This window comes from Hermetia illucens, chromosome 3 (genome assembly GCF_905115235.1).
Source record: "Hermetia illucens chromosome 3, iHerIll2.2.curated.20191125, whole genome shotgun sequence".
NCBI lineage: Eukaryota > Metazoa > Arthropoda > Insecta > Diptera > Stratiomyidae > Hermetia > Hermetia illucens.
Window position 1 is genome coordinate 6,582,833 of NC_051851.1, and position 24,345 is coordinate 6,607,177.

The 24,345-nt window shown below is 44.9% G+C and overlaps 1 protein-coding gene across 1 annotated transcript; it reads right to left on the reverse strand.

Annotated features, from left to right (window-relative positions):
* LOC119651128 (myb-like protein P) lies at window positions 1–24,339 on the reverse strand. Its single transcript, XM_038054522.1, has 6 exons — window positions 24,051–24,339; window positions 23,524–23,912; window positions 11,033–12,491; window positions 10,686–10,964; window positions 10,519–10,621; window positions 1–912 (listed from the first exon to the last, which is right to left on the reverse strand). Exons 2-6 carry the CDS (start codon window positions 23,879–23,881, stop codon window positions 604–606), a joined length of 2,508 nt encoding a protein of 835 aa, XP_037910450.1. The 5' UTR covers window positions 23,882–23,912; window positions 24,051–24,339; the 3' UTR covers window positions 1–603.
* Window positions 24,340–24,345: the final 6 nt, after the last annotated feature.

The window sequence follows — 24,345 nt, forward strand, 5'->3', positions numbered from 1 at the left end:
TTCCATATACAAATGTTAGCAATGCTTTATTTTATTCTACGCGGATTCATTGAATACACTGATTTCCATTTATCTGTTTACAATGTAAATTCAAGTTTAAACATTTATTTATAGTGGATATAAAGTAAAAGAGGAGAGAAGTGAAATTTAAACCTGGTCTGGTTTTCGAGGCATGTGAACATTTCATGCGAGGTGGGGTCAAAACAAATCGGGCTTCCGAGAGAACGTAGGAAGCAATTGTTGGTTCGGTATAGAATCTTTTAAAAATTAACTGAATGCATTGGGAACAACCAACTCAGTTGAATTAAAACTAATTTTAGAAAGTAGTCAGAGTTTCAATAAAAGGTTGGCATTCAAAGTCGTTCCAAGTACTTAAACGACCTCCAAAGTTAACTAGAAATGAGTTGAACAAGGGGAGAGTGCACGCAACGTTCACATGCGCAAGTACAAAATAAAAACTGTTGTAAAAATAGTAGAGAATATGCAATTCAATTGTTTACGATTATGACAAGAATACATAGTAGTTTGTTTACATTATTCATTTCCATATGAATCGTCATAGGCATTCACACCTGCGTCGCCGACTGGTCAATCAAAAAACTTTCAATTTCGCTTGGTTCGGCGTCGTGACGTCGCACTCTGTTGAGCCTGTGGATTGTGTCCGCTATAGATATTGTCCAAAAGTTTACCAAATTCACGTTTCGATCGTTCCTTGCTCTGCTTTTCGTGCTGTTGCTTCTCTTGGACCCCGCGAACGATACGATATTGTACTACGTGGGAATTGGGCTGAAGATAGGCGAGTGCTCCTTTCTGACAATTTGCCCATTCGGTTATGTCGTAAACTTTACCCTCCATGAGTGCAAGATAACGCCAACGTAAGCCGAATATGCTTGTTTCTGTCCAGATATCACCCTAGAAAAGTGAATAATGAAATTAGTTTGATTATGGTTATATTATTGTTGAAATCAGATTGGAGGCGGTGGAGAGAGGTGGGCAAAAGGGAGAATCCCTCCCGGGCCCGGAACAAAATTAGGTCAATTATGCAATATGACGAATGAGGCGTATGTTTTTTACCCGGGGTTCATTTTTCCTTGCTACGACTCTCTTAGATAGAAGCGAGAATGCCAGTGGGTACCTGAAGAAAATGAGCTATCGAAAACTCAATTGAAAATTCGAAAGAAGAATTCACGTTTCTTATCAAAATTCGAACAAATACAGGCGGGGTTAATACATTTCGAAGGCTAGATATGACCCCTGTAATAAAACTTATATTTTTTAGCGACTCCGATCCAAGGACCTCAAATGTCATTTAGGAACAAAACAGATCAAAGAAGCTGCAAAACCCAAAGTACAAAATGTTTGAGGGAGTACTGTTGCAGGAAGAGGTGCTGGTGAAAATCGCAAACGACAAGGTATCCAGAATCTTAAAAACACGCAGGATGCCTGCGAGACTTCGATGACATGCCGCACGCCTAATTTCTAGTGAAATTCAGAAGCCGAGTTATTTCACAAAGTTTGCTTAATGCCAGAAGATACAACCTACGCAGGACGGATCGAGCTGAATTTGGAAAGTTACATGTCGAGCATAAAAAGATGAGAAAAGAACCGCAAATAGTCATTCCGAGAAGCAACTTGAATAACAAGAATTTATAGGAGGAAGCGCAATCCGAACCAAGAAGTGGCGTCATGTACAGTATTTCTCGGTTAATTGCGTCCCTTTTAATTGATTTTCCCTTTTTATTGCATTAAAAGTAAGAGCAAATTTTTGTCCCTAAGAAAATGTCCACATGTCTTCCCGCTTAAATGCACAGCTAAAAATTGGTTGAAGAAATCGTAATAGACTTAAATGAATATTAGTTGTAATACAGAAAACCCAACAAATGTATATGGCATCACTGAAATGTTGTTTTCTTTCTGTCAAATGTGGCACTTAAGCTTCCAGCGTTTATAAAGATTCTGCAAGTTCATAAAGCAAGTTAAGTGTTTAAATTTCTTGTGAAATAACGGAAAAATCTAAAGTAGGTACGCATTTAAGAAATGTACACATGGTGATAATATCTAAAGTGCAAAACTTTGCATATTTTTCAGAAACGAATGAGTCTGTTGGGTCTACTCTTTATATTATCCTGCGCCAGAAGGTTCAAACGGACTTCCACTTGCAAGTTGCTTCAAATAAGACAATAAAAGTACTTCAATTTATAGTCAACCTCTAAGTAACTTTCACTCCGGATGTTTGTATTTAGAGTAATTTCCAGTTTAGCGCGTTAGTTAGCAAAACAGAAAATGAAATCAGTGGGAAATCCATTCAGCTAAAAGAACACGAATAAAACGTGAGAATGCGAGTAGCGTGCAGATCACAACTGATTTGGAAGCGTCTCAATAGCTCAGGATGAACTGCGAAAACCAAATTCAATTTTTGTTCTTTGTTTTAATCTTGCCTTTAATTTAATTTAATATTTTTAGCCTTTTTTAGGATTACATAAGTTTAATTAAAACAAGCACCGAAACCGATCAAGAAGACACGTCTGCTTACACCGCCGCGGTTGGAACACAAGAGACCGACTTATTTCCATGCGGTCCTTACTGTCCCAACCAACGGCATATTTTTCGCTGCTAATTCTCCACTCCCCGGTGCGTTCGGAAAATGAGTGAGTGGAGAGTTCGCCATCTACCCGTCCGCATCCGCAACATTCGAAATAAATTTCGAATGCCGCAGATCCTGCCGCGCCACAAGTCCTAATAGACATGTAACCTTATCTTTAAAACAAAAGATGCAAATCATTAAGGAAATCAAGTGTAAGGAAAAACCCAAACAGGAAGTGTGTGTCAAATACAAATGCTCAATGTCTACGATCAATAGAATTATCCAAAATGAAAAAAAACATTTTAGAAAACTCCAAAATGCATAACCTGTCAAGCAAGCGAATTAGAAATGGTGCATGTTACGATGTTGACCGAGCTGTTTCAATTTGGTTTGATCAAATGAGAGCATCGGGTGCAATCATTTCAACAAATATGATTTTGGAAAAATCAAAACAGTTTGCTGTGACATTGAACAAGGATTTTAATCCCACTACCGGCTGGCTGTGGCGCTGGCAGAAACGTGAGGGAATATCCTTGAAAAAAATTCATGGAGAAGCTGCATCTGCCGATTCGGAAAGTGCAAATAATTTCATCAACATACTTTTCCCGAATTTGATTGAAGGTTACAAATCATCAGATATATTTAACGCCGACGAGAGTGGTCTGTTTTTTAAAGCTTTACCGGTATCAACCCTAAGCAGAAAAGAAAGTCATAATAATGGATTTAAATCGTCAAAAGATCGTTTAACTTTGCTTTTCATATGTAATGCCACCGGTGATTATAAAAAAGTAATTATCATAGGTAAACCGAAAAATCCACGCTGTTTTAAAAATAAAATTGTGCCTCTTAAATACTATCCCCACCAAAAAGCGTGGATGACGAGGGAAATCTGGGAAAGTATTCTAATCTCTCTAGACGAGGAGATGGCCAAACAAAACCGTAAGATTATTCTGTTCGTGGATAATGCTGCATCTCACAAAACAACAAAAATTCTGAAAAACATTAATATTCAGTATCTACCGGCCAATACTACCTCCTTGATCCAACCATTGGATCAAGGGATAATACACTCTTTTAAAGCGTATTATAGGCAAATTATAATACGAAAACAGATTTCTGCTATTGAAAGTGGAAAGACTATTGGAGAATTTGCGAAATCTATAAATATTTTTAATGCATTGCATATAATTAAACATGCTTGGTGGTTAGTCAGACCATTGTCTATAACAAGGTGTTTCCAAAAGGTAAATAATTTCAGTAAGTTGTGCGTTTGAATTAGCTAAGTATTATACTTTCAGGCTAAATTCATTTCCGAATGTGACGCAGCACCATCTGCAGAAAATGAGCAGGAGGATATCACTGAAATCATCAGTGACTTATCAGGGGATGAATTCGACAACTACATCCGTTGTGACGACAATTTGGTGTGCTGTGGACAACTTGATGAAGAGATAGTTAAAGAAATTTCATTGGAAAAGGAAGACAATGAAGACTACTCCGATAGTGATGCAGAGGATGAAATTCCTGATGAAATTCCTAGTCTTCCGAATGTGCTAAATTCCCTAACAACCGTCCGAAAGTTTTTATTGCCTCAAAATGAGTTCATACAGGAGCTGGAAAACATTGAGGAATATGTTTATAAAAACTATTTGAAAAAAATTACTCAGTCGAAAATTACTGATTATTTTAAAGAAACTCCTTCCTCAGAATGAAATTTTTGACGCATTCTCCTTTATTTTATTAAATCTTCATATCCATTTCTGTGATTTTTGAGTTCCTTTATTTAATATGAATTTTTATGTCTTTGAGTTTTTAAATTTTTTAGTTTAAAATTAATGATTTGTTATTGGATTTCTTTCCTTTTTGTTTATGTTAATTTTTTTCATAAAATAAAATAAAACACAGGTAGTAAAGAAGTGAGTTTACTTCAAATCCAGTGACCTTATTGAAAATGTTGTTTATTGCGTTAGACACGCAATTAACGAGGATTTCCATAATTGCGTCAGGTACGCAATTAACCAGGATTTCCGTAATTGCGTTAGGTACGCAATTAACCGGGATTTCCGTAATTGCGTTCCCCGCTTAAGAGGGTTGAAATTAGTGAAATTTTGCTGGCTCAATTAACCGGGAAATACTGTATACAATCAAAGACAAAAGTTCACTGGCGATTGCCAATCCTGGTTTGCTACGGGAAGTTGCTAGCACTCTATTTTCGCAAATTCCAACGGAAGTAAATTGACCCACTGTTTACAACGGAATAATAATAATAAATCGTAAGCTTTACATGGCATCTCTAACAAAGGTCTATTATTGACAGCACATGGATACATTTAGCTTGAAAGAAGGGTTTTCCCGGCAGAATGGAAGCAACAGAAACTGACACTGATTCCCAAACCTCTGGGGGATCTAGGATCGGCAAACTACTCGAACAATTATTTAGAATAGACTTATGTAAAAGGGGGCGATTTCTCGAACGGGCAGTTTGGGTTCTGACAGGCGGGATCTGGTTATCTGTGGTTAAAACAATCAATACGATAAATAAATAAATAAAACTACATTAGTTGCAATCAATATCAATCTTCTTTTTCTTCAGCCTTTGTCCCGTTCACAAGCGGGGTCGGCTCGTCGTGATCGGTTTCGCCATTTGGCTTTATCGAATGCCTGATCTGGGTGCAATCTCGAGGCTTTCAAATCCCCATCCAGCGTATCAAGCCACCGTTGTTTAGGTCTGGCTTTTGGTCGTTTACCATCGACTTCGATGTTCAGATCAATCTTGGCAAGTGAATTCTCGATTGCACGAATTGCGTGACCACACCATCCAAGACGCCTCTCTCGAAACTTTTCCACGATCGGTACAACCCCATAACGATCGCGGATATCCTCATTTCGGATGTGATCTAAACGTGTGACGCCACTAGTCCAACGTAGCATCTTTGTCTCCATTACCGCAAGACGCCGTTCATTGTCTTTTCTGGTCGGCCAACACTCAGAACCATAGAGAGCGACTGGACGGACGACATTGCCGTAAATTTTAGATTTGAGACGTTCGTTGATACGTCGATCACAAAGGACACCAGTTGTGGAACGCCACTTCATCCAGGTTGCGTTAATGCGTGAAGCAATTTCATAACGCAGTTCTCCATTGGCTGATAGCGTTGACCCGAGGTATTTAAATCGCTCAGTTCTGGGCAGATCATTGCCGCTGACAGTGATTGTGCCTGTTTCATGGGGATCAGTCGTCAAAAATTCAGTTTTGTTTAAATTCAATCTGAGACCGTGTTGCATGAGGCGATCATTCCATTTTTGAACAAGTTGCTCGAGATCATTTTTGCTATCAGATGCTAGGAAAACATCATTTGCATAAAGCAGTGTGTAGGGCGCTGGACGTTGGATATCCCGTGTGACGGTGTCCATAACAAAAACAAAAAGGGATGGTGAGAGGGCGCTTCCTTGATGAACACCAACAGAGACACGAAGCGGTTTTGATACACCCGCCATACTTCGAACTTTACTTTTCGGATCGCGGTAAAGTAATTGAACCCAGCGCACGAGTTCTCCTGGTACTAAGTGTTGTCGTAGAGCATACCAGATGAGTTCGTGTGGTACACGGTCAAACGCTTTCTCTAGATCCAGAAATGCAATGTAAAGAGGACGATGCTTCTCACGGTGTTTCTCCATGAATAACCGCGCAGCGTGTATTGCGTCAGTAGTTCCACACTTCCTGACAAATCCGGCTTGATTCACGGTTATTTCAACGATTTCGCGAATACGGTTGTCAAGAATGCGTACAAAAATCTTCATGGAATGGGGAAGTAATCGGATCGGACGGTAATTTGAACATTCTCCTGGACTACCTTTCTTTTTCCATATTGGAACAGTGGTACTTCCTTCCTCAATAACCCGATTAAAGAATTCACTGAGCCACAGTGTTGGGTCCCAGCTCTTCGCTTTCCAGAGCGCAGATGCGATGTCGATTGCGATTTCATTCGTTTTATTGCCTCCTCGACGTCAGTTGCGCTGACAGTTAAGCCTTTGAGTGTTTAACCTAGGTACCTGTCGTGGAGACTTAATCCTACGGTCCTCTTAAAACACGGATTGATTTTATGACCACAATCAGAGCCCCGCTGAGACAAGCAACAACGGTACCAGTCTATACCAAGTACATTGCTTAGCATTCATACTGGTGGATGCAAGACTTACCTAAATCTCTACCGAACTAAGGAGTAAGGGCACCCGTGTTGAAAGGCAACACCACGCCGAGGCCCGAAGGTCTCTTCTCGCTTGAGCATAACCACAACCACCATGAAACTCCCACTAGGGGCTCTACCGCAAATAACCGAACTGTACTCACATACAACGGGAGTTCACCTGAAGTATGAGAGTCTAGAAGCTATCCCGGTTCCCATGGTACCCCTGGTAACGTTTCGTGACCAATTTGCCACTTCAGATGAGTCCCCGTGCAGACTCGGGTCTGATCGCCCTGATTAGGCCTTTGGAGCATTCGCCTACTGAATCACGGCCGGCAAACCAAAGTGATTACAGCGTCTCCCGGTGCCACCACTATGAAGGTTCTCCTCGGCCACTTGGTTTTGGTTTGGTCCAGTTTATTGTAAAGATTTTTGTAATGGTTCGCTCGGGTGACAGCGACCGCTTTCGTTGCTTCCCAGTTGGCATTCTTATAAATTTGTCAATTGGCCGTTGTTTTATCGTCGAGAAATTTGTGGTAGAGGCGTTTCTTTTCACGGACCTTCATTTCAACATCATCATTCCAAAGCCGAGTATCTCGGTTGATGTACCGCTACCCGGCTTGGTGACCCCGAAGGTTGCAGAGGCCGCTTTGTGGAACGTGTCTTTCATTTGGTTCCATGATTCTTCCACATTCGTAATGGTTGGCAATCGTATGAGTGAGATCGTTTCTTCTTTCTTCTCACCAAATTGCCACCATTTAATGCGCGGCGGGCCAGTGCGTTCCCCACGCTGTTTTCTCGGTGGCTTAATTCGCAGGACGGCAATCAATGGCCGATGTTGAGGTGTGATGGTCTCATAGGGAACGGCTTTGCAATCAGTGACGGTGGTAAAATGTCGGCGTTTTATGAGAATATAGTCGATTTGCGTTTTACTGGTCCCATTACAAAATGACTGTACACAGTACGTTACGTCAAACCCTCCTCCTTTATCTGATTTTGGGACCAGCATACTATGTTAATAGCATGGCGCTTAAGTAATCCTGCCTAAGCTTTTTGTTGGGCCGCTACTTAAACATCGCTAACCAACCATCGAAAAGTGATGAATCGGCAACAGTAGAATATTAGAAATAGAGAAGATACCTCCTGTGATGCTGAATCTTACAGAAATGGAAAATGACAGGAAACAAAAAACACGCAGAAAATTTTCAAAATTCAGATGATTGTAAAAGCGGTGATTGCGCCTAGCGCTTTATGCAGTCCCTTTCCACCGCAACCACACATTAACTGTTATAATGAGAAGAGCAAATTTTATCCATAATAAAGGAAATAGAGTTCCCTTTTCAATGAGAGACCTTTGCTAAAAAAGTAGCATTATTGGTATAGTGGAAGAAGTTAAGGATGGTCGCCCACACTTCTTCATCAAGTCCATCGCGAATTTCATAACAAACATCTTAACAAGGAAAATTTCTTAGTCTACAACAAACCTCAATCCGGACATTCTGTGATTAACCGAGGGAAGATAGTGGGGATCCGGGGAAGACTCCTCACCCTTCTTAGATACTGTGCTGTTGTATTCTGACAAGTCTGCCGGAGCTAACCGCGAATCCGTTGTCGGATTACTGCTTACCGCATCCACTAGATGCTCCCTCTTTTCCTGAGAACCGATATGAAACAGAACACTAACTGCAAGGTTCCGGTGCAGAATGAGGAATACCCCAACAGCCCAGTGTTATGCACCTGTAGAGATTTCCGATGTGGAGGAGAAGGAGATTTCCTGTGAGCAACTCGACGCAATCCGGGAGAAATTTTCTAAAGATGACATTGCGATCGTGATGGGAGATCTGAATGCCAAGAGGTTTACACTTCGCATCAGCAGTAGATTTTGGGTGTGCGAAACAAGGCCTGCTTTTGCTTGCGCATCTGTTCTGAATTTTCCCGAAGGAGTGCGAACCGCCGAAGCTCAACACTTGTCGCACGGTAGATATCTTGAACAGCTCACGGGAAAATATTGATGAGCACTAGGCCGTCATCGAAAATGCTCTCCTCTCCGGCGTAAATTAGATTCATGGCCACGTTCCGAGAGCGCTGACTCTCGGGAAAAGAAAGCGGATTGAGGAGCGTAGGGATTGAAGGCTCTTCTCATCGCTCCGCTTGAGCTCCGGTATTGCAGAATACCCCGGGCTAACTGAAGCGTCGTGTGTGTCGTGCGAAAAAGTAATTCCATACTGCGCTAATCAGAGAGACTGCGACTGACGTTATCGGTAGATTCCTCATTCGTGACAAAGAGTAGCTTAAGAGATGGAGGGAACATTTCACCACGGTTGTTCAACGATATAACATCTTGTGAAATTCCACCTCTTGTGAATGGAGTGATTAGTCACCGGAACATTCGGACACGGAGTATTCTCCCAAACAAAAGATAAATCCTTTCGGCCAATAATTCGCTCAAACTTGGCAACAGCCGCTGGGCTTGATTTTTCTGAGGAATCGAAAGGAGAATGCGGGAAGATTACATTTTCTCAATTTTCGATGCCATTCCTTCCCGTTATCGGTAATGTTTTCCATGCTGACTTCTCCGGGGTCGTGGAGGACTTCAATGGACCATGACAGCTTTCCTCAAACACCTCAACTACGCTGATCACATCTGTTTTCTTTCTCACCGAGTGATGAACTTTGGGCAAATGGCTCTGAATTTGCAAAGAGCGGCACCAATACAACAACGGTTTTCAGTCTGACGGGTCATCGCATCCTCCTATCTGCATTAACAGGCAGATCAATATGACTATCGCTGTGGTTGTTGTGAGCCAACGCAATAACAGCGCTAGATCCGCCTTCGCACTTTTGTCTAAAATTTGGCATCAGGTTAAGGTTGATCCGTATCAATATTTTCTCTGTGCGGTTATCTGGGAGCAGCATATGAAAAGTTACCACCACTGTTACTCAAAAGCTCCAAGCCTTCGTTAACACTTGTCTCCATCTTGCCATCGGAGCTCTCTGGCCTGAAAAAATCTCCAAAGATGACCCGAGTTGGCTTACGGACCAGTTTCCAGTAGATTTATTGATTAAAGGGCAACAGTGGCAATGGATTGTCACATTTTAAGAAAATGCGACAAATGCATTGTTGCCTATGCCATCCATATAACCCACTTTTCTCCCAAAGTGACCGACGGATCCATAGCGCAGGATAATAGAAGAGGAGTGTAGGCTTCTCAGGAGGACTTCGAAGAAAGTAAGGGACATTTCGTCCAACCAGGAACCATGGCGTGTAGGAGGAGATATTGGCGATAATATATTTACTCCTGGGGGTGCAGGATATTCACTGCCGATCGAAATTTTCTCCCTACGACCCTGAATCAAAATATTCTGCGCTCATACTTTAATCAGTGGTGCGAATGAAGATTCTGAGGGATTGACTTGAGTACCTGCCATGGTAAGCATATTCAGAACTCCGCCATGATTAGCGCCGTTGAACTGGCGTACACTGAATGCAGACCCAGCATTAATACCAGTGGATGCAAGGCCTATTAACACCTCTGTCCGCAATATAAGTGCAACAACAAGCAGTATGAAATTACCACAAGGGAGGCGACGGCTAATAACCTGGCCAAGGGCATATACTCCAGGAATTCTCCTAGAGCATATGCCTTCAGAGGACCATCTCGGTTCCCACGGTATCAGATAACCCCTTTGCAAACTCGGGTCTGATCGCCCCCCAGATAGCTGTAACAAGTAGAAAATAAGAATTACCTCACGCGCCGAATGTCGAATTTTACAGGAACTGCATTCTCGTGCCGCGTAGTGCGGTCGCTCTGTTAACTTTCGAGGATGTCTCAAGCCACAGCTGCTACATCTGTAATTCAAAAAGGATCAATTAACACCCGAATGTTTTCTCCCAGTGACCACCAAATTATTACCTTATCGTATTGGCGGCTTCAGCTATCTTCTGTTGTAGTTGTGATAAGAGATCATGAAGTTCAGACCACTGTTTCTTGGCATCCAACTCCTCGGCTAAACTTTTGTCGTAAGTTCTACGATTTTCCGGTTCGCCAATCAACTCGAATGCCCGTTGTAAAACTTTGAACGCTTCCTCAGCTCCTGGCTGTTTGTTCTTATCGGGATGGACAAGCATGGCAATTTTCTTGTAGTGCTTCCGAATCTGCTCCTGAGAACTCTCCGTAGTCACACCCAAGATACTGAAAGAATAGAAGTGGATCATGCAGAAGCGGATTGAATGATGTTTTCTTTGTACAGAAAAACTTACCTATATGCATCCTTTCCTTTACAATTCAGTAACGAGTAAATCGCCTCGTCGCCCGTCTGTGGAAGTCGTCCGTTTTCATAAAAGTCTGGAGCGGGTTCGGATTGTTTTTTCTCCGTAAATCGTCGCCAGAGTGCAAATTTCGAATTTTTCTTAAACTTGGAGTCGATCTTCTTGAACAAGTTCTTTATCCAATCGCTTGGCTTACCGGAATTATTTCTGAATTCTTGTCGTAGATTGACAAAAAATGAACACATAGAAATGGCGTAATTGTTGATGCGATCGTAGATCATCCCAAAACCCAACACGACGATATCGTAAACCAAATAGAAGAGCCATGTCAATACTTTCAACGTGTATTCATACCATTTTTCGGCCAACTTCAAGAGGAGTTCATACTTCGTATCCTTGCGGGACTTTTGACTGCGGCGAGAGTAATATGTTGGCTTCTCTGCAGACCGGAAGCTACTCTTCTGGCTCGACGATGTCAAGCGTGACTTCTTGGTCGAGTTGGATGAATATTGAGAATTTTTCGGTTGGCGATCAAAGCTGGACTCGGTCTTTGCAACGTTGTAATAGAATTCCTTCTCGTTTTCAGCGGAAGTCGATGCCAGAAAGACTTCATCGTCCATGTCACGTTTGTATGAACGACGTTTTGTATTCTCGGAGCTTGACGGCGTCTTGGGTTTTCCCTTAACTGATTGAGTTGATTTCTTCGCCGTTTTGCTGGCCGAGTTCGATCCAGCTTCACGGCTACTTTCTTCTCCGTTTGATTTACGCTTATCCTTTTGTAAGTTCGTGTACGATGAGCCGGAGCTGTCGTCATTGCGGAAAGAATTTTGCGATTCAAATTTCTTCGATTTCACTTCGTATTTTTCCTTCCCGTCAACAGAGACTGGTTTCTTGTCATCAGGGGCTTGGCCTGGCTTTGCTTTTTCCGAAACTGATTTGGAGCTTTTGTTCGACTGGTTCATGTTCGACTCAGAGGATGATGAATAGTTCCCGCCGGACGTTTCATTCAGTGGTTTCTGATTGATGGCAACATTCTTGCTGAGTACATCCGAGTAGGACATTCGCATCGGTTTTACTTCAGCGACAATTCGCTTTCGGACCTCCGGAGCATTGACGCCATTGTTCTCGAGATTGCCGTTAGTTTTTGCGACGTTCAAGTTACCTGGAGCGCTTGAGAAGCTCTTGTCAGCCAGCAGGCTCGCTTGAGAGGATTCGAAACTGGTTTGCGATGCCGATGGAAGCGATAGTGAGGAAGATGACGGCGCTGAAGACGACGTGTCGAAGACGTGGTTGAATGCTTTCAAATGAGAATGTTGCTCGCCAAATGGTGAATAAGTTCCGGATACATTCGGCTTCCAGTTGGTTACGAGACGATTAATAAACATGTTGGTTACAGAATCATTGTTGTGGTGGTTTTGTGGTGATTGAGACATGTCCGGACTATTGGGAACTGTTTCATGATGTGGAAGATTAGAAAAAATATGCATAAAATCTCGTTAAATGATTTAAAAGAAAAATTTGAATATTCTACACTTCACCTGCTGGCAAGAGTTAACCCAAGAGATTTGTTCATATAAAGAAGAGTATGCTTCACGCATTAACGCAACCTGGATGAAGTGGCGTTCCACAACTGGTGTCCCTTGTGATCGACGTATCAACGAACGTCCAGTCGCTCCCTATGGTTCTGAGTGTTGGCCGACCATAAAAGACAATGAACGACGTCTTGCGGTAATGGAGACGAAGATGCTATGTTGGACTAGTGGCGTCACACGTTTAGATCACATCCGAAATGAGGATATCCGCGATCGTTATGGGGTTGCACCAATCGTGGAAAAGTTGCGAGAGAGGCGTCTTCGATGGTATGGTCACGCAGTTCTAATTCTCGTTCTGCTAACGAGAATTCACTTGCCAAGATTGGTCTGAACATCGAAGTCGATGGTAAACGACCAAAAGGCAGACCTAAGCAACGTTGGCTTGATACGCTGGATGGGGATTTGAAAGCCTCGAGATTGCACCCAGATCAGGCATTCGATAGAGCCAAATGGCGAAGCCGATCACGACGAGCCGACCCCGCTTGTGAACGGGACAAAAGCTGAAGAAAAAGAAAGAAGAGTATGCCAATCACGATTTCAATGAATTGGGACATCTGTACCATGCGAGAATGATTGATGGAGCTTAAACCCAGAAAAAAGTGCTGCAGAAACCATATTAAGACTATAATTTTTACAAGAGGGAAAAGGAGTTTGACAAATTCCTAGTCAAAAATCTATTGCAGCGCTAGAGACGGAGGATCTTGTGGATCTACTAAGTGCTCAAAATGATGATCTCCATAAGCGTTATGGAGAACCTTCAGAAACAAGTTGGAGTGCAAAGGCAGATTCGTTACTATCGGGATACACGACCGATCTCTGGAGGCAATCAAACAACAAAACTGCCTTATGAACTCTAGATTTGGCAATATATCTGCCCTTCTGTACAGGAAGAAGCCGAGGTAAGATACTTCGGAGGAGACATCGGGAGGAAAATCTATGGAGATTTCCGAAGGAATTCCAGAAGCCATAGGGGCTGGAAGAGCAGGGCCATGCAGCGGCTGCCCAGCGAGGAGGAAATGCCTTACGACCTAGAGATGGATCTTCTAGGCCATAAAGTGGGCAGCATTATACAGAAAAACGCTATGGGAATGACACTCCGACAGTGGAGAAGAGCTCCAAACACTAATGGAATAGCCCACATCAACCATGCCAGAGCTACATCTGCAGCAAAAAAGCAATCTTCAAGGACAGCATTGGAATAGTGCTCGTTTAGGAACCGTGGGTGTGCCGAGGCAGATTCGTGATCTGCAAGGAGGAAGTATGCAGGTAGTTTGGGATTCCTCTTGCGGAAAATCAAAAGCTTTTATCATCCTTAAACGCAATTGAAAATATATACAAGTCTTTCAGAGTTCTTGATTGCAGACCTTATCCAAGTTTCACTGGAAGCCGGGGAAAGAACTCGGGAGGCAGTCGTGGCATCAGACTGTTTCCCAGGAGACGACATCCGGATCTACCTTTGTTAGTTGTCTTCGGGTCTAATTCAACGAGGGCTGCGCCACCCTTCGTTTTCCATATGTTGAATACCTTTTCCACAAATGTCTTGCTTTCCTTAAGTTTAATGAGCAAAGCCGACGATCTAATCATTCTTCGTTTCGCCGCCTTCTCCGTTGTTGATTTTCAATCAGAACTGCCAGTAAATTTTTTGGCGCCATGGCGCATTGTTTCCTTTGGACCTTCTTTGCTTTCTTTTTTAATCCCTGGAGACTATTTGAAGTCTCCTTCAGACCCCTTTCTGGTAATTCCTCCTGTCTACAGAGTAGTCACTTCCCATATCGTGGTCCTCCCTTTATAGTCGCAGAAGATCCTTGAGGTCTGAGTTACTAGACATAACACTAGGGAACACTGATAAACGGGCTGTTCAAGAATTATGTGAGCTCCCGGAATAATTAGATTCGATATTGAGGGCAACTCTGATATAATAGTAAGAAATCCCAGGAGAACTGTTTGGGTCTCCTGTGCAAGGCACGTAATAACATGGCTCATCTAAAACTAATATCAGGAGTGACCGGAACTGGAAACGGTGATGGAAGGCCTCAACAATATCGTCACTGATGTATATAAGACCGCCTGTCCGGCTAACGCAGTTAAGTCACCCAGATGGAACAGGAATCTAGCCAGAATGAGAACAAAGGTGCCGTCGGACCGTCATCATGGGCAACAAAGATGACGATGCCAAGTAGGCTCGACTCGCTGTACAGGTCGAAGCGCAGCGCATCGCCGGTACGCCCAAGCGAAGTCAATGCGGTTGGCCATTGCAAACTACCATCATTCTGGTGGGCTACCCCGGATCTGTCATTTTTCTAGGCTTAATCATGATCGGGTAAAGACCGACCGAACGACTTGATACTATTTCGGCGGTGTCGGATATTATACGTTTGCCCCTGGAAACGAACCAGTACGTAATTTTAAAGAAGGCTATCACCGACCGCCTCAAACTCATAGCAGTCGCTGATGAGGCACATGATATGGGCCCAGGCCAGATGAGAGAGGATGGAGAGAGAGGAATTCCCACCGGGCGCGAAAATTTCTTGTGGGCCCAGTAAAAAAAATTCAGGCAAAAAGGGGTAACATGGAAGCCCTCAGAATTTCCACCCGAGACACGCATAATTTTCACGCCCGGCCCGGGGTGGAAATATATGAAAAGGGATTTTTTCTCTTCGACCCTGTATAATAATAATAATCGTTGGCACAACAATCCATATTGGATCAGGGCCTTGAAGTGTGTTAGAGCACTTCATTCAAGACCGTAACGGTACACTACAGTAGACTGTAGGAGGCAATGTGGTCAGCATTGCGCTCGCCCGAGATTATTACCCTGATTTGACTCAGGTACTCATTCACAGCTGAGTCGACTGGTATCCGACATCAAATCACGATACAAATCCCACTGCCGCCAGCGAGGTTTGAACCGCGACCTTCCGTACGACAGCCTTGTGCTCTAACCACTCAGCTATCCGGACACATCCCTTGTATCAATATTGAACACAAACCTGTCTCGTTGAGGATGCCATTGTGATCCGAGTGCCTTTACTCGGTCTTCTGTATTCAAACTAAGTGGGTGTGCTGATCCCCGGTGTAGCTCTGGTCTGGCTTCCAATACTTCATCTAGGTTCGAGTTTCACTTGCGCAGATCAAACCCACCCATTCTAAGCAGATGGGCTAGTTCCGTGTAGAGGCTCTTCGATTCCTCGACAGTGTCTGTTCCGGTCACTAGGTGGTCGACATAAAAACCCTGTATGGACCTTTCTACTATGACTACGCCTCGGCAAGCCTGTCGCCGGATTAGACCGGGGAGCTCGCGATTGCGTGTGTTTTTTGCGCAGCTTACAGCCTGACAACCGCGAACTATTACCAAAGCCTGTCAGCATTAGTGCCGAGCGACACCGCTTGCTCTCGCGCATCAGAAGCCATGAGCGCACCAGATTTACAAGGCCTGGTTCGGATCCAAGGACCAGTTACTCAATCCCTAAACAAAAGATGCGATTACCTTTTCTGACGCAAATCGCTGCTGCCGGCATGTTGGGAAATTAAAGTTGCCGAAGTTGTACTCAGCGACCAACGTCGACACTTCCTCGGAGAGCTGTCTTTACGTGTCGGATCGCAGCACTGCAACCCACGTCCTGGTAGACTCCGGCTCCGTGCTCTCTATTATTTCGAAGTGACTCATCGCTAGGCCACTTACTAAACAAACTCTCGTCTTGACGTCATATTCGCTAGCTACCTTGGTGCTCGAATACGTGGTCAGGAAGGTGGCCTCAGTTGATACCAGAGTGGATATTGCCCAATTGATGCTTCGTGCGAAGGAATTTTTTGAGCCGTTCGAATAAGTAGCGAGTGAAATGCGGCTCAGGATCAATAAATCCAAAAGGAAATACATGACCCAAACTCGAAAAGTGGCTGCTAGTTTGCAGAGCATTGGGCGAGCATAATTTCGAATAGGTGGATCAATTCGTCTACCTATGATCCCCACTCTCGAAGAGCGGAAATGAAAAACAGGAAATCTAAAGGCGGATTACTATTGCTCATAAAGCATTTTAGCTGGTCCTCTCCATAACGATATCGAGAAAAATACCCAGACAGAATAAACTAAGGTACGCAGATGGCAGATGCGTGGACCTTGACGCAAATATTGGAAAAACAGATTGATATCCTAGTCCTATAGTCCTTCGAAAGATTTTCGGAGTCGTAAAGGAAGGAAATGCCTGGCCAATCAAATACAGTCATGAATTGTATGAATCATTTGATGACCCATCAGCAATGGGCTAGCCACATCGAACGAATGCACGAAGAAAGATTCCGAAACGAGTGCTGATAAGGCAGGGCCAATGGTAGCCGACAAAAAGCGAAGCCAAGGAAACGTTGGGAAGATTCAGTGGACGCAGATTGCAGATCAATTCTAAGATTTTCCAACAGAAAGACGCGGCAACATCGCCTTATTAGCTGGTTCCCCCCACCACCGATCCCTACAACAATCGCCCCTCTGCAACGGTCAGTACCAGCCTAACAGCCATCCGGTTTTGAGCCCGTAATCGGTGTCACCGCCAAATGCGAAATTCGTTCGTGAGGATCAGCGAATCACGATCCGGGAGGTGGCTGCTGAAATTCCAGAAACTTCAATTGAGAGGACTTTGAAAGAAAAGCTAGGCTACCACAAGATGTATGCGCGCTGGGCGCAACACATGCTTTCAGAAATCGACAAATAGCAGCGCGTAGGCTGTGCTCGGGAGTTTTTGAGTGAATGTGATGAGAATACCGAAGATTTCTTAGACTTCATTGTTATGGGGATGAAACGTGGTGCCATTACGTTACTCCCGAAACAAAACTATAGTCTCGATCAATGGAAACACACCGAGTTGCCCAAACCAAAGAAGTTTAAGCAGAAGCTATGAACAGGGGAAGCCATGGCAACCGTGTTCTGGGACCGGCGTGGTGTACTGTTTATCGAGTTTATGCTTAGAGGGACTGCAATAAACTCGACAAGTTATTGTGAAACCTTGACAAAGCTCAGACGGACAATCCAAAATCGTCATAGAGGAAAACTCACCAAAGGCGTAAAGCTGCACCATGACAATGCGCGTTCGCATGTTTCGCAACAAACGGAGGTCCTAATCGAAAGGTTTGGCTCGAAAGTCATTGTCTATTCCCCTTATAGCCCTCATATTGCACCCAGCGATTTCCATCTGTTTCCGAAGTTGAATGAGCACCTAAGGGATCAACGATTCGAGACGGACGAGTTGCAAGAAGTTTCCAGGCGGACTTCTTTGAGGCGGGAATGCAAAAGTTGATTACTCGTCAGAAAAAAATGCCTAAAAAAAAAATGGCGACTATGTAGAAAAATAGCTTAAAGATCAACGTTTCCAATGGTGTATTCTTTCTTTAAAACAAAAATAGATTTCGTCGTTATGTTTGAATCTCCTGCATGTAGCCTTCTTGTTGGGGGGTTGTGGATCTTGCAAAGGGCCGATAATGTCGAGATGGATTGTGTGAAAGCGCTTGGAGGACCGAGGGAACACGTTTGCCTCTTTTCTCATATGGCTTTGGTCCCTTTTCTGAAGTCTCGCAATATACATTAGACGTTCAGTCGAAGATAGGAAACTTACTAAATGAGTATTTGTAATTGGTTCTGGCACTCTACAGAATTGCGTCGTCCTTCTGTGTTTACGGGAATGACGGAAAATCTCAAGTGACGAAGTTGGCGAGGGGAAACTTTGTCGGGTTTCTGTTTCGAAGCAAAAGACTTATGGGTCGTGAACACTGTGAAACCAGACCGTCTTCAAAAGAATTATCATCAACAGCGCAACAACCGGTATCCGATCTAGGCCTGCCTTAGTAAGGAATTCCAGACACCCCGGTTTTGCCTCGAGGTTCACCAATTCGATATCCCTAAAAGCTGTCTAGCGTCCTGACCTACGCCATCGCTCCATCTCAGGCAGGGTCTGCCTTGACTTTTTTTTCTATGATAGATATTACCCTTATAGACTTTCCAGGCTGGATCATCCTCATCCATACGGATTAAGTGACCTACCCACCGCAACCTGTTGAGCCGGATTTTATCCACAACCAGACGTAGTATCGCTCATAGATTACGTCGTTATGTAGGCTACTGAATCGTCCATCCTCATGTGGGGAGCCAGCAATTCTTCGGAGGTTTCTTCTCTCGAACGCGGCTAAGAGTTTGCAATTTTTCTTGCTAAGAACCCAAGTCTCGATTGGGCTGGCAAGATCATTGTCTTGTACAGTAAAAGTTTTGATCCAAGGGTGAGATGTTTCGAGTGAAACAGGTTCTGTAAGCCCTGTGCGGAGTTGCCAAATCTCCCATCAGGCGCGTCCCTTCGTGCGGATAAGGGAATGTTCGGCGAATGTGTCATGGGCATGCACATGCACGCATCCGGAGATGCGCGTGTATGGGCATGCTTATGCGCAGGCCGGGTAGGTGGGAAGTAAACGCCCACCCGTGGATAAAAATTGGCTATGGGAAGAAATTAAACCAAATATGGAAGAGGAGAAAAGTAGTTTTTTTACGGTGCAGGGCTTCGGAAACCCAGTGCTGGCGGTTTTTGGGAGTGAGCAAGCGGGCTCCCGGCAGTCGATATCCAACGACCGCAGTGTCTCAGTAGTGGGAAACTTGGCTACTGTGGTATCTAATGCTACAAGAGATAATGGTGGAGTGGAAATTAGGTCCACACCGGATCCTTTTAGGAGGAATTCGAAGCTTGGGAGATCACCACCGAGAACAATGGTTCTTTTTGGTAGTCGAGATTCGTCGCGGGACTCTGAAAGAAATACGAATAGTCCCTTAATCGAGATCATTCCTTGTGGCGCAAGGCGCGAAAGCAAACGGGAACATATCGGAATGGCGTTTGTTACACTTGGGGAACTGTGCGAGTTCATCAAGGAGAGGCGGAATATCCACCAAAATATTCGAGCCTTGATAAGAGGCATTAAATTGTCTTATATCAAGGCCCTCAAAGAAAAGAATTCCCAAGCGTCAGTTGGCAAGGTCACAAGGGAAACGCAGGTGACGCCTCCCCGTGATAAAGCAGGCGGGAAGACAGAAAAACGGGCTAGAGACGGTACCAGCGAGCCTCTTGGACCACAGCAAGTCCCGAAGAAGAAAAAAGCTTCTTCACCAAAGAAGGCGGAGCCGGCGAGAGTACCCGCGAAAGTCGGTAATCTCACGATTGCAGCCACAACACCTACAAAAGTGGAACAAACCAACGCCCGGAGGCCCGAACAATGACTAAGGTGAGCAACAAGAGGAAAAAAGACAAAAAGAAGCTCCGCCTGGAAATAATAATTATTTCCAAGAAGGGAAATATGTCCTATGCGGACATCCTCCGAAAGGTGAAGTCAGACCCGGAATTGAAGGATTTGGGGGATAGTGTGAGCCGTATCAGGCGAACACAAAGAGGGGATCTGATGCTGGAGTTAAGTAAATCCGCCGACAAGTCGGCCGATAACTTCCGCGGGAAGGTGGAAAGTGTACTTGGAGAGGAAGCTGAGGTAAGAGCTCGGAAACAGGAGATAGTGGTTGAATGCAAGGACCTAAATGAAGTCACCTCACGGGGGGACATCTGTGCTGCGTTAAAGCAGCAGTTCAACCTTAGCGATATAGACCAGAGTGCCATAAAAAGGATGAAGAAGGCATATGGTTGCACACAGACCGCTATTATTAGTTTGCCGGCGGAATCAACTATTAAGTTGATTACCGCGGGCAAGGTAAGAGTAGGTTGGGTCGTGTGCAGGCTCAGGGAGCAAATATCTCTAAAGAGATGCTTCAGATGCCTCGATTTCGCCCATTTTGCGGCGGCATGCACTAGCCAGCATGATAGGTCGAGGAGTTGCAGGAAGTGTGGGGAAGAGGGCCACCTCATCAAAGATTGCACCGGAGATCCACGGTGTATGTTATGTAGTGGGAAAGAGGGCGTGGACGGTCGGCATATTGCGGGAAGCAGCAGATGTCCGGTATATAGGAGGGAGGTGAACCGCACAGGCAAATGAGATTGATACAAATCAATCTCAATCACTGTGAGGCAGCTCAGGACCTGCTCTCGCAAACCATTCGAGAGTCGAATGTCGATGTCGCGGTTATTTGCGAGCCGTACAGAAACTACGGTGGTGCGACTTGGGCGGTGGATGCGTCTGGCAACGCCGCAATCTGGACGTGCGGAAGACAGGCCATTCAGGAAGTCACGGCCCCCCCGGTCGTGGAATTGGCTCGAAATGCAATGGCCATGGGCAAATGCTGTGCTCTGGTGACGCTAGACGTCAAAAATGCTTTTAACTCAGCCAACTGGGGCTGGATTAAGAGCGCTTTGGCCAAACTGGGTGTCCCTAGCTAGTTGGCTCGGCTCATCGAGAGTTACTTTTCGGAAAGACCTCTGGTACGAGACGGACGACGGGCCGAAGGAGTACATTGTGACAGCAGGTGTGCCTCAAGGTTCTGTATTGGGACCGCTGCTTTGGAACATAATATACGACGGAGTGCTTGGCCTTCGCGTGCCGGAGGAGACAACGCTGATTGGTTTTGCGGACGACCTGACGGTAGTTGCAATTGCAAAGCATCCCGAGGACGTGGAGCTTTATGCAAATGAAGCATTGATACCATCAAGTCATGGTTACGAATGGCCAAGTTGGACCTGGGGGACGAAAAGACGGAGGCGGTCCTCATTACCAACCGTAGGAAGAACAACACGGTTATCATCCAGGTTGGTAATCGTGAAGTCGTCTCAAAATCGGTTGTCAAATACCTGGGGGTGATGATCGATGCCAAGCTGAGTTTCAAGGGACACTTGGATTATGCGCGAGAGAAGACAGCAAATGCCAGCTCATCCCTTGCAAGGATGATGCCTAACGTGGGAGGGCCGAAGTATAGTCGCAGGTTACTCATCGCGGGAGTGGTGAGGTCGATCCTGCTATACGCGGCCCCTGACTGAGCGGGAGCGTTGAACCACGCTGTCAACTGGAGGAAGATAAGTTCAGCATACCGGCCAATTGCGCTAAGGGTGTGCAGCGCATTTAGGACGGCGTCGACGGAGGCAGTGTGTGTCATCGCAGGAATGATCCCTATAGATCTTCTAGCGGGCGAGGCACACTGGCTCTACGAAAAACGGAAGGCAAATCCAGTCGAGGTGAATGCGGATTTCCGAAAAGCCATCAGGAGAGAGTTATGTGGCAAGTGGCAACAACGATGGGATAACTCCGACAAGGGCCGGTGGACTCATACATTGATCCCGTGTATCGAGAAATGGATCGACCGAAAGCACGGAGAATTGACCTGACACAGTTCCTTACGGGGCACGGTGGCTATAGGAAGTACTTGCATCGCTTCGAGTTGGACGAGTCTCCCAACTGTCCTGAATGCGGTGCTACACCCGAGGACCCGGAGCACGTTATGTTCCATTGTCCCAGATTTCTGCAGCAGAAAAGGAGGTTGAATAGCCTTAGGGGCGGACATCGAGCCCTCGAACCTGGTGGAAGAGATGTTGAAGTCGAAGGAAAACTGGATGGCGGTAAATGAGGCAGTAGCCGTGGTGCAGACAAAACTCCTGGAGTTGCATCGAGCTCGGAAGGCGGCGCGATGGAGACGTGACATGGTCGAGCTGGTATAGCGAACCAGAGCCTCCCCCGCGAAGTAATACTTCACGGTGGTCCCGCGGGGAGGGGCGGAAGAATGGGGGTGGTTTTAGTGGGTGCGAATTCCACACACTGCTGCAACCTGGCGCAGCAGCGCGTCTTTCTAAGATTTCCACCTCCATCCATAAAAAAAAAAAGAAAAAAGCACACTGATTATTTCGTGAAGAGAACCGAGAACCGATCCTTGTAGTATCCCACAGGTTATCCGATATGCCTTGGGTCCATCGTTCAAATTGTCCTCCATTTCTTTTTCCGCGATTTTCGTCACTGTACTGATCGCATTGACAGTAGATAGAGAAATTTGCAAGGGTCTCAAGGTTGTAGTCTTCTATCTTTATTCTTCCCGTTTGACCAGTGCGATTTGATGTTGTTGGTTGGTTGGGTTCTGGGGCTGACGTTGCCACCATATACTTTGTCTTGCCTTCATTGATGTGCAGCCCAAGATCTCGCGCCGCCTGCTCGATCTGGATGAAGGCAATTTGTATGTCTCGGGTCGTCCCCATGATGTCAATATCGTCAGCATAGGCCAGTAGTTAGGTGGACTTAAAAAGGATCCTACCCCTCGCATTTACCTCAACATCACGGATTACTTTTTCCAGGGCTAGGTTAAAGAGGACGCATGATAGGGCATCTCCTTGTCTTAGAAATATGTTCAATGAAATATTTTAACGATTTCGACCAAAAAAGTTTGCAAACATCGGAATCAGTCGAATGAATAAATTTCCCTGAACAGCTGATTATCCTTGAGTTTCATTCCCTAACGTTCCACTGATAAGATGTCAGTGAAATGCATCAAACAAACTTTCCTGAAGAGGTTTTCTGACAAAAGCGATAATCGGCTATCCCAAAAATGACAGGAAATTCAATTTCTGTTTCATTCCAAAATTTCCTTCAGGTTTTTGACGAGGTTATAACTGGTACCTTATGATGTAAAAGGGACCGTGGATACCAAATATCACTTCAGCTGTTCCTCATGGTATCCAGGCGAAGTTTCAAAGCATTTTATCTAAAGTTGCAGCACAAAAAGACACCAACGGAAGGAATGATTACTTGATCCTGATAGAATCCTTTCCCGTCAAATCTCATCTATTCACTCCTGCAATTCTTTTGTTTGTTAATCTTAGCGACCGCCAGCTGCATACAAATAAACGAAGCCAGAAATATGTTCGCCATCAACAATAGACGATCCACTACTTTCTACTCCTCCGCGCCATTAGATCCAAGCTACAACAATGAAAACATTCCAAAATTTACCTTGGGACTGTTGTTGCTGTTGCTCTGGCGGCTGCTGCATCTGATGCATGCCCGGCTGGTGCGGAATGAACGAGTTTGGCGCAAACAGCTCGTAACTGTTGAACACCTGCTGCTGCTGCTCAGGGCCGTCAGCCTGGTGGAACACTTGCAGGTAGTTTCCATGTCCTACTGGCATCATGGTGAAATTGGGCGGCATCCCGGGCGGCAAGTTGTACATCGTGTACAGATCATTCTGGTGGATAATGCGGCCGATTTTGGCGGGGTCCGCCTGCACCTGCACAACTGGACTGTTCAAGTAGGCGGCACGGCGGTTCTGCCAGTTGCTCGCGTCGTCCGAATCGTCTCCTGAATTCGGCATTGTTCACACAGAGACCCACCGATCCGAAGGCCTGCAAACAACGGAATTAAGTACGCGCGCAGTAGAGCAAATTCAGCTAATTGCAAAAGTCAAGTAGATGTCAGTCCGTCGACTTGCTGGAGAGACATGTTACGTTTCTTGACAAGACCTCGGCCAACAGGATACTAACCTCAACGATCAGATTTCCTCAGCGAACCCCGGACAAATGTGGTGGAGCATTTAGACCCACGTTAATTCGTAGCACAATCCTGCGGGGACCAAGTTGAAACGCAATGGGATTCAGGCGAAATGATGTAGTTGTTCAAGTGTAAAATTAGATGTTTGACAGCGGCAGTGCGATTTGACTTAGAATGGGACAATAATGAAGTTGCCGCCGATGCGCGACTTATTAGCGCCAGATCAAAATTTTAAATACGTGTACTGCTTTGGAGGCCATCCATCTGATTAGAAAATCAAAGCACCCG

Excerpts from the sequence above, each read along its gene's own strand:
- LOC119651128 (XM_038054522.1), bottom strand. The coding sequence starts at position 23,881 with ATGCCGAATTCAGGAGACGATTCGGACGACGCGAGCAACTGGCAGAAC. Across the intron at positions 10,622-10,685 it reads GAAGCCGCCAATACGATAAG|ATGTAGCAGCTGTGGCTTGA; the intron begins GTAATAATTTGG and ends TTTGAATTACAG. Across the intron at positions 913-10,518 it reads TTCGACATTCGGCGCGTGAG|GGTGATATCTGGACAGAAAC; the intron begins GTAATTCTTATT and ends TCACTTTTCTAG.